General features: G+C 32.4%; 1 protein-coding gene across 1 annotated transcript in view; it reads right to left on the bottom strand.

Moving 5' to 3' along the window:
- Nucleotides 1-15737, bottom strand: part of LOC117107780 (formin-like) — a gene marked incomplete at its 5' end in the record, with an annotated part of 40297 nt that overhangs the window by 9838 nt on the left and 14722 nt on the right. The window contains 1 exon segment of the mRNA XM_033249552.1: nt 9188-9308. Within this exon segment, the coding sequence (XP_033105443.1) occupies nt 9188-9308 (121 nt within the window).

A 15737-nucleotide genomic window follows, 5' to 3' on the forward strand; every position in this document is an offset into this window, starting at 1 on the left:
CAGCTTCAACATCATGATTCCATGGATGGTAACCATAAAGTTTTGTGATCAAATATGCTATTTTTTTTCAATTAACTGTTTATCACCTAACAACTTATAACAATTTATTTATTGATCTACAAAATTAGTATGAAAAAATCCATGCCAATGACATTTAAATATTATTTCATAATATTTGCATATAATTATTAAATTTTTCCCATTAGAAATATTTGTAGATCATTCAAAGCTGATTTTTATTCAGTGAAAATGTATAACTTATATGATGAGAGATTCTGTTTTATTTAAATTGTTGAGAGTTTCTCTTGATCATTTGAGTGGTGGTGTAAACATAGTAACCTTAAAAAAATTTGCCAAACAAAAAAATAAACAAATAAAAATAAAATACTATATTACTCTTTTACAATAACATTAACTGATTGGGGACTCCTTCTAAAATAAGCCTTTAGGCCTGTTCATACTTCAACGATAACGATAAAAAAGCTAAAAAGCAATTGTTCATATAGAAAATGAAAGAAATAAGAGAAGTTTCTACACTAGAACAATTCGATAAAGATTTATCAGTTATGCGATAACAACATATTTTGACAAATCAAATCAGATGATATCATAATCATGAAAAAAATTAAAATCGTAGTAGTAGCAACAATTTTATCGTTTTTCCATGATTATGACGTCATCTGATTTGATTTGATTTGAAGCATTTAACCATCCCATTTTACATTCACCAATAAAATTTTATTTTTATTTTCTCATCTGTCTGGATGATCCTGGCAAATCTATTTGCTAAATAAGAAAACAAAATTTTATTTTAATTTTTATTCCGCCTTCCTCCGATAATCATTAAAAAAATAAGTATGCAAAACAAGGAATAAAAAAGACTCGCCTTAGGATGAGTTTATGGCAGAAGTTCTTCAGATTTTGCTTTGTATTTATTTTCTGCAGTACGATCATTTTTTCATTGTCTCTTCTTAGTAATGATTTCATGGAAAACAATAAATATTACTTACTTAATGATAAATGCTTGTGGTACACCACCTAGCAATGTGATGATGGTATTATCACTAAGAGGTTGAAGGAAAGGGTGAAGAATGGATAAAGGTAAACAACCTTTAAAAAACCTCTTCATAAATGTTGTAAGATTGATGAACTGCAAATTATAATTTCAAGAGGAACATTGGGGCTAGATCAGATTCAATGCAGACTACAAATAAACAACTCTTACTACCCCTCACTTTACAGCATCTAAGGTGCCAAGGAGCCGGAAACTAAAGCAAGCATCCTACAACAACCTCGTACAATCACATTATTATTATTTGGTATAAAGCATCTTAATAAAAAAAAACACCCTAGTGGATAATCAGACAAGCAGGCTCAGGAATCAGATCCGGCTATATGCTCACTATTCTGGCTGTTTCCCTGCCAAAAAACACTATTTCCTTACATACCCCCAATATTAGACAGTTATCATAATTTTTACTACTAATACTATCGGTGAGCCTGATATTAGAAGACTTGAAGAAGCCTCCAGAGACGTTGACTTTTAGACTTGCTGGCTCTGGCCAGAAGTGTAAGAAATCAACAGTAATTTACACACTCTGTATTTAGGAGTCTCAATATCTGTTTGATAGCGTAGATTTATGAATACTTGAGTATTTCAGCAACCGTTCTACAGAATCTGAGGCATTTCGCTTTTTGGTTTTTAATTCCCATAAGTTCTGTCATAACCGACTCCAATTAAGCTAGATTTCTGAGCATTATTTGTTGCTCTTTTCATGATTTACTGTAATCTGTTGCATAGCCCATGCCACTTAAAAAGCAGTATTGTTTTAACATGGTCACACTCTCCTGAAATTTTATCACAGTGCTACACATTAACATTATAACACAAGTGGATACATTATATTTGTTGAGCTAATAGTTTTTAACAGCAGAATTTGATAGCTGAATTGCTTACTATGTATTATAATCATAAAATAATCATATAATTTATATAAATTATATGATTTTATATATATGAATCTCGAATGAGATACTTGTATATATAAAGTGATTTGAAGGCATGGGAAAAAAAACAAAACAGTTTGAAAGGCAAATGGGAAAAACCCATAAAACAGCAAATGGCCATATAATGGAAAACAATTTAAAATTTAAAAAAAAAAATATGTACCTGATGATGGGCTACAGTATGCCCAAAAGATGCAGTACAAATAAATCTCACTGAGATTTGTATCTTGTCACCCTGCATATGGAGCTTACAAGGATTCATGATATAACAATTATATTTAGTAATAGTAATCTAAAAAATGTATATCAGTTATATTTATATTGGTATATTATGTTTTTAATTTATATTATTATTTATATTGGTCCAAATTAACTTGTTGATTTATAGATTTTTTAATGAAATAATCCTTAAATTCATTACTTTTAACTTTTAAATACAAAGCAACTAAATATTAAATACCATTGTTCAAGTTTAATAGCTTAACAGATAGATTATTATATTTTTATAAGATTTTACTGAAAGATGGCATAGCAAAACTTTCTGTATTATAATTTTTCAAAGAAGGGTAGGAGTGAGAACGTTTTCTCATTCAGCAAAATATTTCTACCAAAGCATATAAATGTTTTACTGACAAATATAAAAATGTGCGCAAGTTGAAAATGTATAAAATGGTGCCCTCTTAAGCAATCATTTGAGATTCTGTAATGTGGTCGTAGAAAGAATACATAGTTTAGTAATTCAGTTGTGAGGAAGAAATATAACTTTTTTTCCCGGATTTTATGGCACCAATGGGTGTAATAAAAACAAAGAAAAAATTTTATTTCTTTCTCAAATTTCTATTTTTTTGGGGGCGACAGATTTGTAAACAGCATTAATAGGCCAAAAATTAAAATGTTATATTTATTTGAAATCACTATTACCAGCAGGCGACTGGTTCATAAAACAAGATATAAAAAGTATTGTCTGAGTTCTCAACTGAAGGATATACGAGTATGAGCAAGCAAACACAATATTTCTATGAAATTATACAAGACTTCATACAGTAATAAATAGCAGATACACAGTTACAGTATAAAAAAATGAAACCTCTATAAAACATGATTTTAAATCAACTCCATGAACTCTATAAAGGAGCGCTCTACTGTGGTAATGAACTCAACCATTTAGCCTACATTTCTGAAGTCTGTAAAACAAAAGGAATAATGCTATTGAATGTTGCTTGGGAATGCAAAAGAAATCTAATCCCCGACTTCTGCCACCATCATGGCACCTGTTTGACAAGAAAATATCTTGGTAAACATCTAAGGAAACAAATCGTCTGCTGTATAACAGAGCTCACTGATCGCTCAGATGATAGATTGACGACGCTGCGGTCTGTACACTTTAAGTGCACTGAATCAAAAGGTGTAAAGCTCCTGTCCACACACACACACACACACTATGCACCCATATATGGGTGTGAAATGACATCATCATGTCCATAAGAACATCAAATTGTCACCAAAAAAAAGAACTTTATAGTGTGACCAAAGCTTTAATGCTCTGGCCACACTATCAAATTTTGTGTGACAATAAAATGTGGTATGCCCATATTTGGATGTAATATATGACATCACCATGCCCATATATGGGCACATCACAGAAATTGAATAGTTTGGACAGAGCAGAAGATATAATCTAAGTCCTACATGGAACCATTGTTCATGTACTTTGAAACAAATTTGGAAAAATCAGAGAACAATTGAATATAAAGAGTGTTGCTTACAGCTCTGCTCAGATTATCAAATTTTCATTGACAGAAAACTGTTGTTTGCCCATATTTAGTCATGATGTGTCTATATAGTCATGATATGATGTCATTATGACCATATTTAGGCATGTCACATGTGTTTGTCAAAATAAAATTTGATAGCCTGGTACTAGTTAAGTACAGTACTTGTAAAGATTCATGTGTTTTTAATGTAAAGCCCACTCAATAGCAGCACATCCTGTGGTAGGTAGGTAAACCCCAAATTCTACGAAGGTTGGAGGAATGTCTGTGAGAGTGTGTTTGCCAAGTGTTCCAAGACAGGAAGACCTAGGCAAGGATTAACATGTTCACAATTCAAGGCTCTTTTGCTTACAATGACATAGAAAGTGGCGCGACAAGAATAAGTCATGGGGAGAAGAATCGGGCAAGTGTTTGATGATTTACAGAGTATCTTGTTGCACTGTGATTCTTTGATTCAATTCAGAAAGAAAATGTGTATGCAGGTGAAAAACATGGAGGAAAGAAAGGAGTTGGTCTGAATGACAGGCAGGATAAGGGAAAAGAAAGATGGGATGATGTAGATAGAGATGAGGAGTAGGAAGATAAGCAGAGAGAGAAGAGATGGACTTTCAAATTTGAATTTACTTTAATTGCTCTGTGTACTGCACATTTTTAGTACATACTACTTTCCAAAACGGTACTGTTATATAAACTTATTAAAGAGAAGACAATTAGTAAAAGTGACAAAATTATGGAATACAAATATTGTCATTTTAAAGTTAGTTTTCTTCTTTAGATCATCCTAGCACTTTGATGAATAATAGAGTAATAAAGAAATGTTTTATTTGCTATAGGCCTACTTATTTACGTTCCAAGATTGTACAAGAATAGGTTAGCTAAGAAAAGATAAAAAGTAGAAAGGAGAGATGAAATGGGTAAGGAGTAAAGTCTATGCTATTACTGTATCAATATATTACACAAGGATGTCACAATATGGATTATAAATGGCTTAAGGCATGGTAATCCCAATGGATTACCAATGGCTTAAAGCACGATAATCCCAAAGCAGGAAATCGTACTTCTTCAGGGCATCAAATTTACCGCAATAGTTACACATATTAAAGTAATTTATTATCTTCATTTCATAATGGATGTGATTCACATCTAAAGTGAACGATAGCTTTGTAATCAGAGAAGGCAATTAATGTCTTTTGCCAGTAAAATGATGAAGTGCTCTCCATGATAAATCTCGCATTTCATAAGTTGTAAGTTAGGGATATTATTCAGACTAACATGAATAGATCTGTTATGTGCTCCTGTAAATGACAGTATGTTTTTGTTGATTTTACCTTGTGTTTTTGGTTTTGTATGGGTTCAGATATCAACACAATAGGGCATATTCAGGTTCATGCTTTTTAGGACTAGGCAAGGCATAGGGTTCATTGCCAATACGTGCCCCATGCAGTTTGGTTACAAACTTACAAGCTTTTGTCAAGGCATCAAATTCATTATTAAAAGCTTGGTAAAAATATATTTAGATGGAAAGTATGTACTGTACTCTCATAAAATGTACCACACATAGCGGTGTGTTGTATAACCAATTTTTTGTATATCATATGTTTAGATCAAGCAACCTTTAAATAAAATTAAATTTAAATATTGGTTAAAATGATAAGTATCTTTGTTTATAATCTACAATGAAAAATATTTCAGTGTGAGGCGGTTAATAATAAATTGTAAAATCTGTAAGGCTAAAAGTAAAAAAGTATAACACATAGGTAACACATAGGTTACAACTAACATGGCATAATACATTTAATATTAAAATCCAATTCGGCTTTGTTCAAACGAAGAGTAATCTTTTCATATTTCCTTAATAAAGAAACTGGTAATCTTCTTGAACTGAAATCCTTGATAATAGAACCAAATGGACGTAAGTTGACAAAAAATACACCTAAACAATACTAAATCTTTCCCTCTCTGCACAAAACTTTACTCAAGCTACATTCTTCAACCACACTTGGTTGCTTTTATAATTATGGAATGGAATTGAAATCATTGCAAATTTTACTATCCCTTTTGTGTATACTTCTTTAATACTGAACTTGCTAAAGATCCTTATATTCCTGAATTTAGATATACCAAACGACCTTGAAACTCCAGGCCTTTTGATTATATTTGTGAATACTTGCAAAGAAAAAAAAAAAAAACATAAAACCCAGAAATAGTCTCGACAAGAGCACCACTATCAATATTGAAAAATAAGTTACAAAAGAATTTCAAAAGTATTTGACCTTCAGTTGTCATTTAACCTGATTGGCTAAAAGGTAGCTTACAGGAACGACACGTATACACAGGCAGACTATATTCATCTGCCACCTTATAGATATATCACACCTGTCAGATATGATTGATTGATTGATTATCAAAGTGATGGACAATTTGATGGATAAATAAGTGAATGGGCTGTGATAACTGGAAGAAGCAATTGTTGTAATGTTAAGTTATCACTTCAAACCCTATAGGCTTTTTTTATATTTTGCTAAAGGCAAATGTATCACCCTTGGGTTGTTCGGTGGGGCATTGGTATTTAAAGTAAAATACATGACTGACATCATACAAACAGTATCTACTAATTATTTACTAAATCTATGAAAAAGAAAATTGTTTTTTTATTTTTAAATTTTTTCCCTGAAAATATATATATATATTTTTTTATACCATAGAAGACATGCAGGCGAGGGTGATAAACTAATCATTTTTTATTGGGCCTAATAAAGATGTGGATGTTATATATACCATTGCAGAAAAAGTTATAATGCTTTCCCAAGAGTGTGCATAAAATCTACATGCATGGGGTATTATCAGTTGATTTATTAATTGACTGACTGATTGGTGCATGCTGAAGGTTTTAATGGCAATAGGTGAAAACAGTGGGAGTGGACAGTAATAGAAATAGTTAAGAGTATGTAGGAAATGGGAAAGTGTTAAGGATTGAAGTGGGTTGGAAAAGTAGTTCAAAATGGGATTAAGTAGAGATGGGTTTTGGGTAGGAATGTGAGTGGGTTACGTGTGGGTAGGGTAGGGATGTGAGTGGGTTATGTGTGGGTAGGGTAGGGATGTGAGTGGGTTACGTGTGGGTAGGGTAGGGATGGGAGTAAAGTGGTGGCAGTAAAAAACGGAAATAGATAGTGGATGGGAATGGGTAGGGAGTAGGTAGGGGTAAGGCATAAGAGTAGGTGGAGGGCATTAGGTATGACGTAAGAGGGTAGGGAATGTGGGTTGGTAGGTTGTAGGAGTAGGTAGAGAATAGGTGAGAATGCGAAGTACAGGAATGCAAGGAGCAATGGATGGGAGTAGATAAAGTGATAAATGTAGGTGGTAGACAGGAGTAGAAAATGAGAGTAGATAGGATATGATTAATCCAGAAGTGGGTAAGAGAGGCTGAATTGGGTAAGAGATGGAGGGGGGAGGGGGAAGGGGCCAAGTATGAGATAATAATAGATACATCCATAAATGGGTAGGAGCAGATAGTGAGGTACGTTTATATAAGAAACTGAAATTCTTCTCATTTTTGTGTAAATGTTTTTTAAAAAAAGTTTTGGTTAAGATTCTTTAAAAACAAATATTATTGGTACCAATTCTAAGAATAAAATATGGTATGTGTAGAGTAATTTGAGTATGGACTTCTGACAGAATGTATCAATCTCAAATAGGCTATTTTTAATTTTCACCCATAGCTTACAGTAAATTGTTCCAAAAATGAATTTTGCCAAAACTAAATCATTACACACAATAGAGACTGCAGGAAAACTAACTTTGTTGGTACTATAAAAAGTCATTAAATTTTCTGGAATTCCACAACTCGGATTTGAGATAAAGTTATTTGTGGAAAAAGCTGTTTGTTTTAAGAAATTTGATGGGTGTTTGCAAAACAATTTTCCAAAAAATATACTTTTTATGACGAATAAAAAATTATCAGTATCAATAAAATATATAAAAGAAATTGTTATTATCAACTTCAAAGTTGGTTAATCTAATATCATATGCTTAAAATGTATTTCCACTCTTAAAAGAATGAAAACATGATGCGTACAACATAGTGGCATATTTTTCTACAATGTTTATAACATTTTGTTTTAAATATATATTTTATTTTCTAAAATGATGACAGGTATAAAGCAGGGCGATCAACCTTTTCGGTTTCAGGCCACTGGACTACAGGAGTGGTTGGATAATAAGCTGCTCCATTCTACTTTAATATTATTTTTGGCAGATACAGTATGTACAGCAGAAGGTTTATGGTATTGGCAGTAAAGAGTTAATTGCAAATTTTCAAAAAAATGTTTACAGAATGCCTCACTCAGGTGTAGCCTACTCTGTATGTGCCTTGTATAACATAATAATGAACTAAATATACAATAAATTTTATTTAAAGAATTGAAATATGTCTGGTTTAAATTAAACATTCAATGGCCCAAACAATATTGGATAATTTATTGCTGAGAGAAGAGCTCTAAAATGATAGAGGGTGCACTTCAAGCAAAACACAGATTGTAAAGCTCTGACCAGACTATCAAATTCTATTTTCTTTGACAAAAAAATTATGTATGCACGTATATAGTGATGATGTGCCTATATATGGTCATGATGTGATGTCATCATGATCATATTTATGTAGTCACATGTTTTTGTTAAGATTAAAAAGAGCAGCCTTGTTTTTCTTGAAAAATGAAACCATGTAAAAAGACAGACTGATGCTAATATTAAAAACCTGCAATCATTATGATCAAGCACTACAAAGTTTTATGCAACAAATTATATGATTGGTCGATAATATGGGCATGATGATGTCATATCACTCAAATCATGGACATGATGATGTCATATCATACCCATATATGGGCAAATCACAGTTGTCCCCTAAAACTGGATAATGTGAAAAAAAAACAACTATTATTCTTATCCATCTCACAAAAAAAAACTATTATTCTTATCCATCTCACTTCAGTTTTTTTTGGGTTCTCCAGCATGTTGTTGTAATGTATGTGTGTGCTTGTGTACTAATACAGTACCTAGATGTACATAACCTTGAGTTTGCTGTGTCTAGTGACATTCCCTTGGGGGAATGGGGACTAACCCTCAGAAAAAGATGCACCCCAGGTATACTCCTCCCCCTACCCTCACCAATAGAAAAGCAAAAAAGCAACTTGAGAAGTTAAAAAAGTGCTACATTACCTAAGTTAGAAACCCTCACCCCCACTTTTCCCTGTCACACCCTCATCAGTTCTCCCATCACACCCCTGTCAATTATCAGAGATATGTCACTAGTGCCTGCAGTCTATAGAGTCAAAAGGGACCTCATCCAATATATTTTTAAAATCCGGTTCAAGAAACATGCGTTTTAAAAATAATTTGACAAAGTTTACCTCGTAGGTCACGAATTATGCGACGAAGATCTTTGTCGACATCGTCAAATTTAACGAGTGTAGCCTTGTCTATCTTGCTTGGTTCCGGTACGGGAAGATGCGTGTGTTCAGTGCCAGCATGCTACAAGAAAACAGACATGAATTGCATGAAATGCTGACTGTTGAGACCAATAAACTATTTCTCTTAAGAAATCTAATCAAAACGACCTCTAAGATGGCGGCACTTGGACTTTAGAAAGTCGTCTTCATACTTTATATTCGTCGGAATCATGAACTTAGGAGCACAACAGACTCATAAAATTAATGAAGATACACAACAAATTCATTAGCTTTGAGGAATTCTTCTTAAATAGAATGAAAAAACATTTACAAAAACAGAGTTTGGTAAGCATTGGTAGACACATTAATCAATCGTTACTGAAGTTAAATGGTTCAATATCAAATTTCAATTTTATGAAATTCTTTGAAAGAATGAGCATGGTGAGGAAACTTGTAAGATATAGGCCTAATTCTTTTGAGTTTTTTCTAGAACACCAATATTTCTAAAATATAATTAACAAGCAACAATAAAACAAAACAGTAAAATGAGCAAATAACAAATTTATCTATTTATATTTAAAATGCAATTTTAAATCTGAATAGCACAACTAGAGACCATATTTATATTTTTATACATCTATATAATAATACATATAAAAAGCAAATAGGTCTTTCAAGAAATAATTTGTTGATCATCTAGGGCCATAGTATACATAGAGAAACAAAACTCAACCATTTTACTACTGTAATTCTAGAAATTAAAACATAATAAACCCCACAATATAAATTACAAGTAGGTGCCAAGCACGACATAATTGGAGGCAAAGTTGTCGAAATTGTAAATTTTCTCCTAAAAGCTAGCATGAACTGATGCTTGTTTGTTTAAAAGATTTATTTTGTTGTAGAAGTTTGAAGAAATATAACTATCAACTGTGGATTATTGTTACATAATTTATAGAGAGTAAGGAGGTGAGGATAGCATGAATTCTCATAAAAGTTGTGACTGACAAGAATCAGGAATTAAGAATGGATGGATTATTTTTGTTTTATCGTAATGATGGCTAGTTTTAACAAATAAAAATACAGCAAAACAAGAATAACAATAATAAATAATAATGACAGATTTTTATACTACTCAAGATATATCAATGCTATTCCATATCAATTAATGAACCATTCTTCATTTTCTATTAGAATTTAAAATATTATATAAATTTTGTTTATTACCCTATGCAGGACAAATGGAAATAAGGCCCTGCAAAGAAGCAATTAGAATTATACTAAGGTTAGAGGGAGGTTGTTGATGAACATTTTTAAAGTCTTAATGTTAAAGGATGATAGGAAATAAGAAGATGGGAATTCCAGAGAATCGAGGCTCGGATAGTGGAGCATGTGTGGGAGGCAGTGTGAAAGGGAGTAAAAACAGTGTACTGATGGTGAGTGCGAGTTGACCAGGTTACATGAGCAGGAAGAAATATTGAAGCATGATAGACTTAAGCTCGTAAGTAATGAGTAAGCGTTTTAATGGAGTATGTATATAATATATATAATATATGTCTAATCCCAATATGTAGAAATCTGATTATTAACAATGTAAGAGTTTTAAAAAAGACTCAATTAAAAATATTTTATGTGTATACCAAGTTGACACTCAGGCTTGGAACCAAGGGCAGGGGTTCACCTGGCCCGGGCCCCACCCCTTTTGGAAAGTCAAAAAAAAAAAAAAAAAAAGAAAGAGGAAAAAGAAAAAAAAAGAAAGAGGAAAAAGAAAAAAAAAAGAAAAAGTTGATCGCCCAAAAGGCCTCAGAGGATATTTTTGGGCGTCTAGAACACAGAAATTTTGCGGGGGATTTTAGTACTACTATAGGCCTTAATAATAGGCCTATAGTAGTATTGTTGTAGTGATGTTATTACACGTACGTGTATAGTCAAACTCAATGGGTTCAAAATGACTTCAAAGCGACAAGTATTGTAACTGTCAATATCTTTGGTATGTTCAGCGTATGTGTTTTGCCGCTAACATGTTTCTTGTTAATAAATTTGTCAACGCCGTCGTGCAATTATGTTGTAACAGTTTTAGTTTACGGTAGCGCTGTTTAATGCCAACTCAGTTACAAAAAAAATTGTCTATGGAACATCCACTTTCATCCCCCTTCCGGCCCCACTTTTGGACATCTCTGGATTTGCCCCTGATACTTATTTTTATTTTATATTTTTATATTATAACTGTGAATAATTTTGAGATCTGTAAATATATTCTAAATGATTTGAATAGTATTGTATAATTACCACACACATAAGTAAGACGAAGTTTACTCTACACAGCCTGACATGATCTTCATGACAGCCGTTTCAAATTTGGCAGTAGAATAAAAGTTCTGCGTTAGTGAAATTTTTATTTTCAAGCCAAAAAAAAAAGACATTAAAATCAAAGTTTATAAGAAAAGGGAAGGAAGGTAAATTGATATAAAAAATCTGATAGAATTGGTTGATGCTTTGAACATGGATTGTCCTTCATGAGATTTTAAAATGTTGTCAACAATCCTGTATATGGATACTTAATAATTGAATTTGACAGATCAGTTTTTTTTTTCTCTAAGAAAAGCTGTGGATAAAAATTTTGTTTTTCGAAAAATACAACTTCTACGATCAGGAAAATATTTGTCATAATCCAATCCAGATGCAAAAAGTTCTAGTACTTAAGACAGAGCAAATGTACAATTCAGCAATTTAAAAGTATAGGGAAAATCCCCAAATAATGAAAATGATATAAAAATAACACATATAAGATTGATGAAGAACAACGCATGTGAAAGGATAGAAATATTGTTTTTTTACATATTTGGAAAATCTTTGGAATGAAGAGTAATTGAAATAAAAAATAAGTACTGTAATAGTGTACATATTTTGGTCCCTTGTCTCTATTAAAAATATATGATCATCTAAAGCAAGGAAAAACAAGTATTAATATTAAAAATGATATCCACTTAACATCATTCCTACTACAAATATTGTTTACAGACCATTACATTGGCAACAGACAAGAATACTCATACTAGTACTGTAAAAGGGGAAACTAATAATAACATTAATATTAATAATACCACATTTATATAATGCCTAGTAGGTGTCAAAAATTAATAACATTTGCACAATTGTTTACAGACCCTTACACTGCAGCAGACAATTTAAGGATATTCATACTAGTACTTCAAAAAGAGAAAAGGTAATAATATTAATACCACATTTATATAGTGCCTTGTAGGTGTCAAATATTAATGTCATTCATACCATATTATTTACATTGTTACATTGTTTACTGACATTTACACTGGCGGGAGACAATTTACGGATATTCATACCAGTATTGTAAAAAATCTTACACATCTGTGACAACTGAATTGTCTTGATCTGTATCTTTTTGGAACGTGACAACTTAATTTATTCTTTTAAATGCCTAATTCAATGATTTTAATTACATGTTTGGGAATTTTTATAGATTTCATCATAGTCATTTTATCTTTTAAGCTGGATTTACAAACAGTTAAATATCTTGCTTTCAACTTCCCTTTAGTCACCTGTAAGAATGCATTCCATTCTGATACCAATTGCCACAGGTGTTTTTACTAAGCAGGTATCAACATGTTCCGCATATATTCAACAAGTTAGTAAATTGTTCTAGGCTTTGTTTAAAGCGTCGGCACTTAGAGACACTTTGGCTTCTGATTTCTATCTCTATCAGGACTGTCACCTAAAATTCAACGAAACTATTTGGATTTAACACCTTGGGAAAAACTCTTTAAAGTGTTTTAATCGTTTAAAGAATCTATGGAAAGTCAAGGCACTTTTTCTAAGTACATTTCTCTAAATGGCTACGTCATTTCTGATCAGAGTAAAACGGACAATTACTTGCTGAATTCAAAGTGAAAGCTGATACAAGTGCAAAAAATATATATACACGTATATAGTTACACCGTTATAGACATGAAAACGGTCTGATTGAAGTGGTTTGAAGTCCCTAGGAATCAGATTCACTGTGGGCGGCTTTAGCTGTCTGCTTTACAAAAAAGAAAGATGTATCAGGAAAGGCGTCAATGGCGGAAGCGTCGATATTTAATAACTAACTAGAGTGATAGTCGCTTGTATCCGTATAATTCAATTGAGGAAAATAGCGAGATCATGACAGGTAGAGTTGGTTAAAATAGACTTATCATTGTTTCATATGCAACACATTCTTAGAAGTAAATTTTCTAATTGTACCAGAAGTCTTTTGTCATTCACTTTAAGTGAAAGTGATATTTTTTCCACCTATCTTTGAAGTTCGGAAAAAAATTGTCAGGGATGCAGACTATGCAAAACCATGCAAGCAGAACAAGTATACTGAGTTTTAATGAAGAATATCCTTAAGGAGAGGAAAATTAACATGAAAAGCTATAAACCAAATATTACCCAATATATAAACTACAAATAACAAAAACAAAACATTTGTTGTTTGCTATAAATGTACCATCAATCATGTCAAATCTTCTTTCCCCTCCTCTTATATCTATCCATCTATGCCCCTTCCTTAGTATATCAATCCATATTCCTTTTGCTCACCCTATCAATTCATTCCTTCCCACAGACAGCTTGACACTTCCCCTTCCTCCCAGTTTTTAGTCCTTTCACCTTAAGCAACATGTATTATGCTTACTCATTCAATTTCAATTCACCATGAATTATGGAATTTATATTTTTTCATTACCATAGTCATTTACACTGCACAAAGAACCTGAACTACTGTGGATCAAACTAACACTTCATTCTTCATTAATTGAAATGAATATCTTTCTTTTTGCCTTACTCTTCACTCTTCCACTATTTAAACCTTTTGTTTACAATAATTTCAATTCATTCTACAGATCTCTCAAGCTTCATTTTACATATTAGTTAGTTGGTTAGTTACAAGTTAGTTAAATGTAATTCCTACATTTTAAATATATATATATATATATATGATAAACTTAAAACAGTCAAGATGTGTATAAGAGACAGATCTAATACTGTACCACAGAAAGTGGTTTGGAAGTCCAGTACAAGTTGGTGAAAAGAAAAATACGTACAAAGATTCCGACCAATGTTATTTGTACACCCACAAATTTGCATTTCAAACTACTGTACTTGGTTTTGATACCAAATTGCATCTCAGGGGACCAAAGGCCTAAGGGTTACAACATATCAGTTTAATAAGGAACTACAAAGCTTATCCCAAGAGGATATGAATATGGTTAACAACAAAAAATTACACTGAACAACAGAAAAGCACCTTTGAAAGTTTTAAACTATTTGTATTAAATCTGCTCTCTAAAATGACTTGTTGCTGAATTTGAACACACTCTTCTGGTGTTGAACATAAACATGGGCAGATTTTTTTTTTATTTTTTTTTTTGAAAGGGGGGGGGGAGGAGTGGAAGTTGGATGGGCTTACTGTAAAGCTGGGGAAATCCCCTGTTCATGAAAAAAAATGTTAATGGCAAACCAAAAGTCAAATTTCCAATACTGCATTTCCAATCGAAAGCCGAAAGTCAGCTTGCATAATAAAATACCCTGGGCCAGGGAATTGCTGGTACATTTAATTGCTTGCATAGTAGGGAGTACAGGATTATAACCAGGGTGCGCTTATACTCGAGTAACTAAGGTAAACATACACCCAAATTGTCAAAGAATGCTTTCAGATCTAGATTTATACTGCTATAGTATTACAATTACAGACCAACGAGTACTATGTATAATAATAATTCTACATTATTACTATAAGTTTGTAATCAATCTATCATGTATTCAATTTAGTTATATATTTATTTACAATTATTTTTATTTTTCCGCATCTTAATTCTTATTCCCAGAATTAATAAACTTCATACTCATATTAAGAAATGGTTTTAACTAGCTGACAGGGGTCATTGTCCTTTTACAGAGTGTCCCATGTGGTCAATAATGTGTCACATGTTAAAAGAAAACCGAAATAGATGGCGCCTCCATTCTATGGCTTGCGGATGACACAACAGATTATCTTTGCTTGGAGGTGGGCCAGAGCGTGTACTCCTACACTCAACACATTTGCATTGGCTTGGAATTGTGCTAAGATTCAATAGTTTTGTTAATACTTTGTGTTTGGAGCTTTGCATTGCGCCGCATAAGCATGACTTTAGAATCGGTTAAATTGAAACATGCTGTGAACGGTCAGATGTTACACCGTGGCAGCACTATTTAGAGCGAAGATGTGATGTCTCATGGCAGATTAAATGTGTTTAAAAGAAACCATGACTTGACTCCAGTTACCTGTGTTAGCCCCAACGCCTTGCTAATGATTTTCCGAGGCTAATTGGAGGTCTTATGTTGCAGATCCTGGCAACCACCTCCTACCGTTTCAGATAAAATTAATTACACTGAGACAGTAAACTACCCACTGAAAATTACCAACTTTTCCTTTGGTACATTTTTTTTTTCAAACCCTTTTTTTTTTTGCTAC

This window comes from Anneissia japonica, unplaced genomic scaffold (genome assembly GCF_011630105.1).
Source record: "Anneissia japonica isolate Jap-2015-1 unplaced genomic scaffold, ASM1163010v1 scaffold287871_len1641731_cov197, whole genome shotgun sequence".
NCBI lineage: Eukaryota > Metazoa > Echinodermata > Crinoidea > Comatulida > Comatulidae > Anneissia > Anneissia japonica.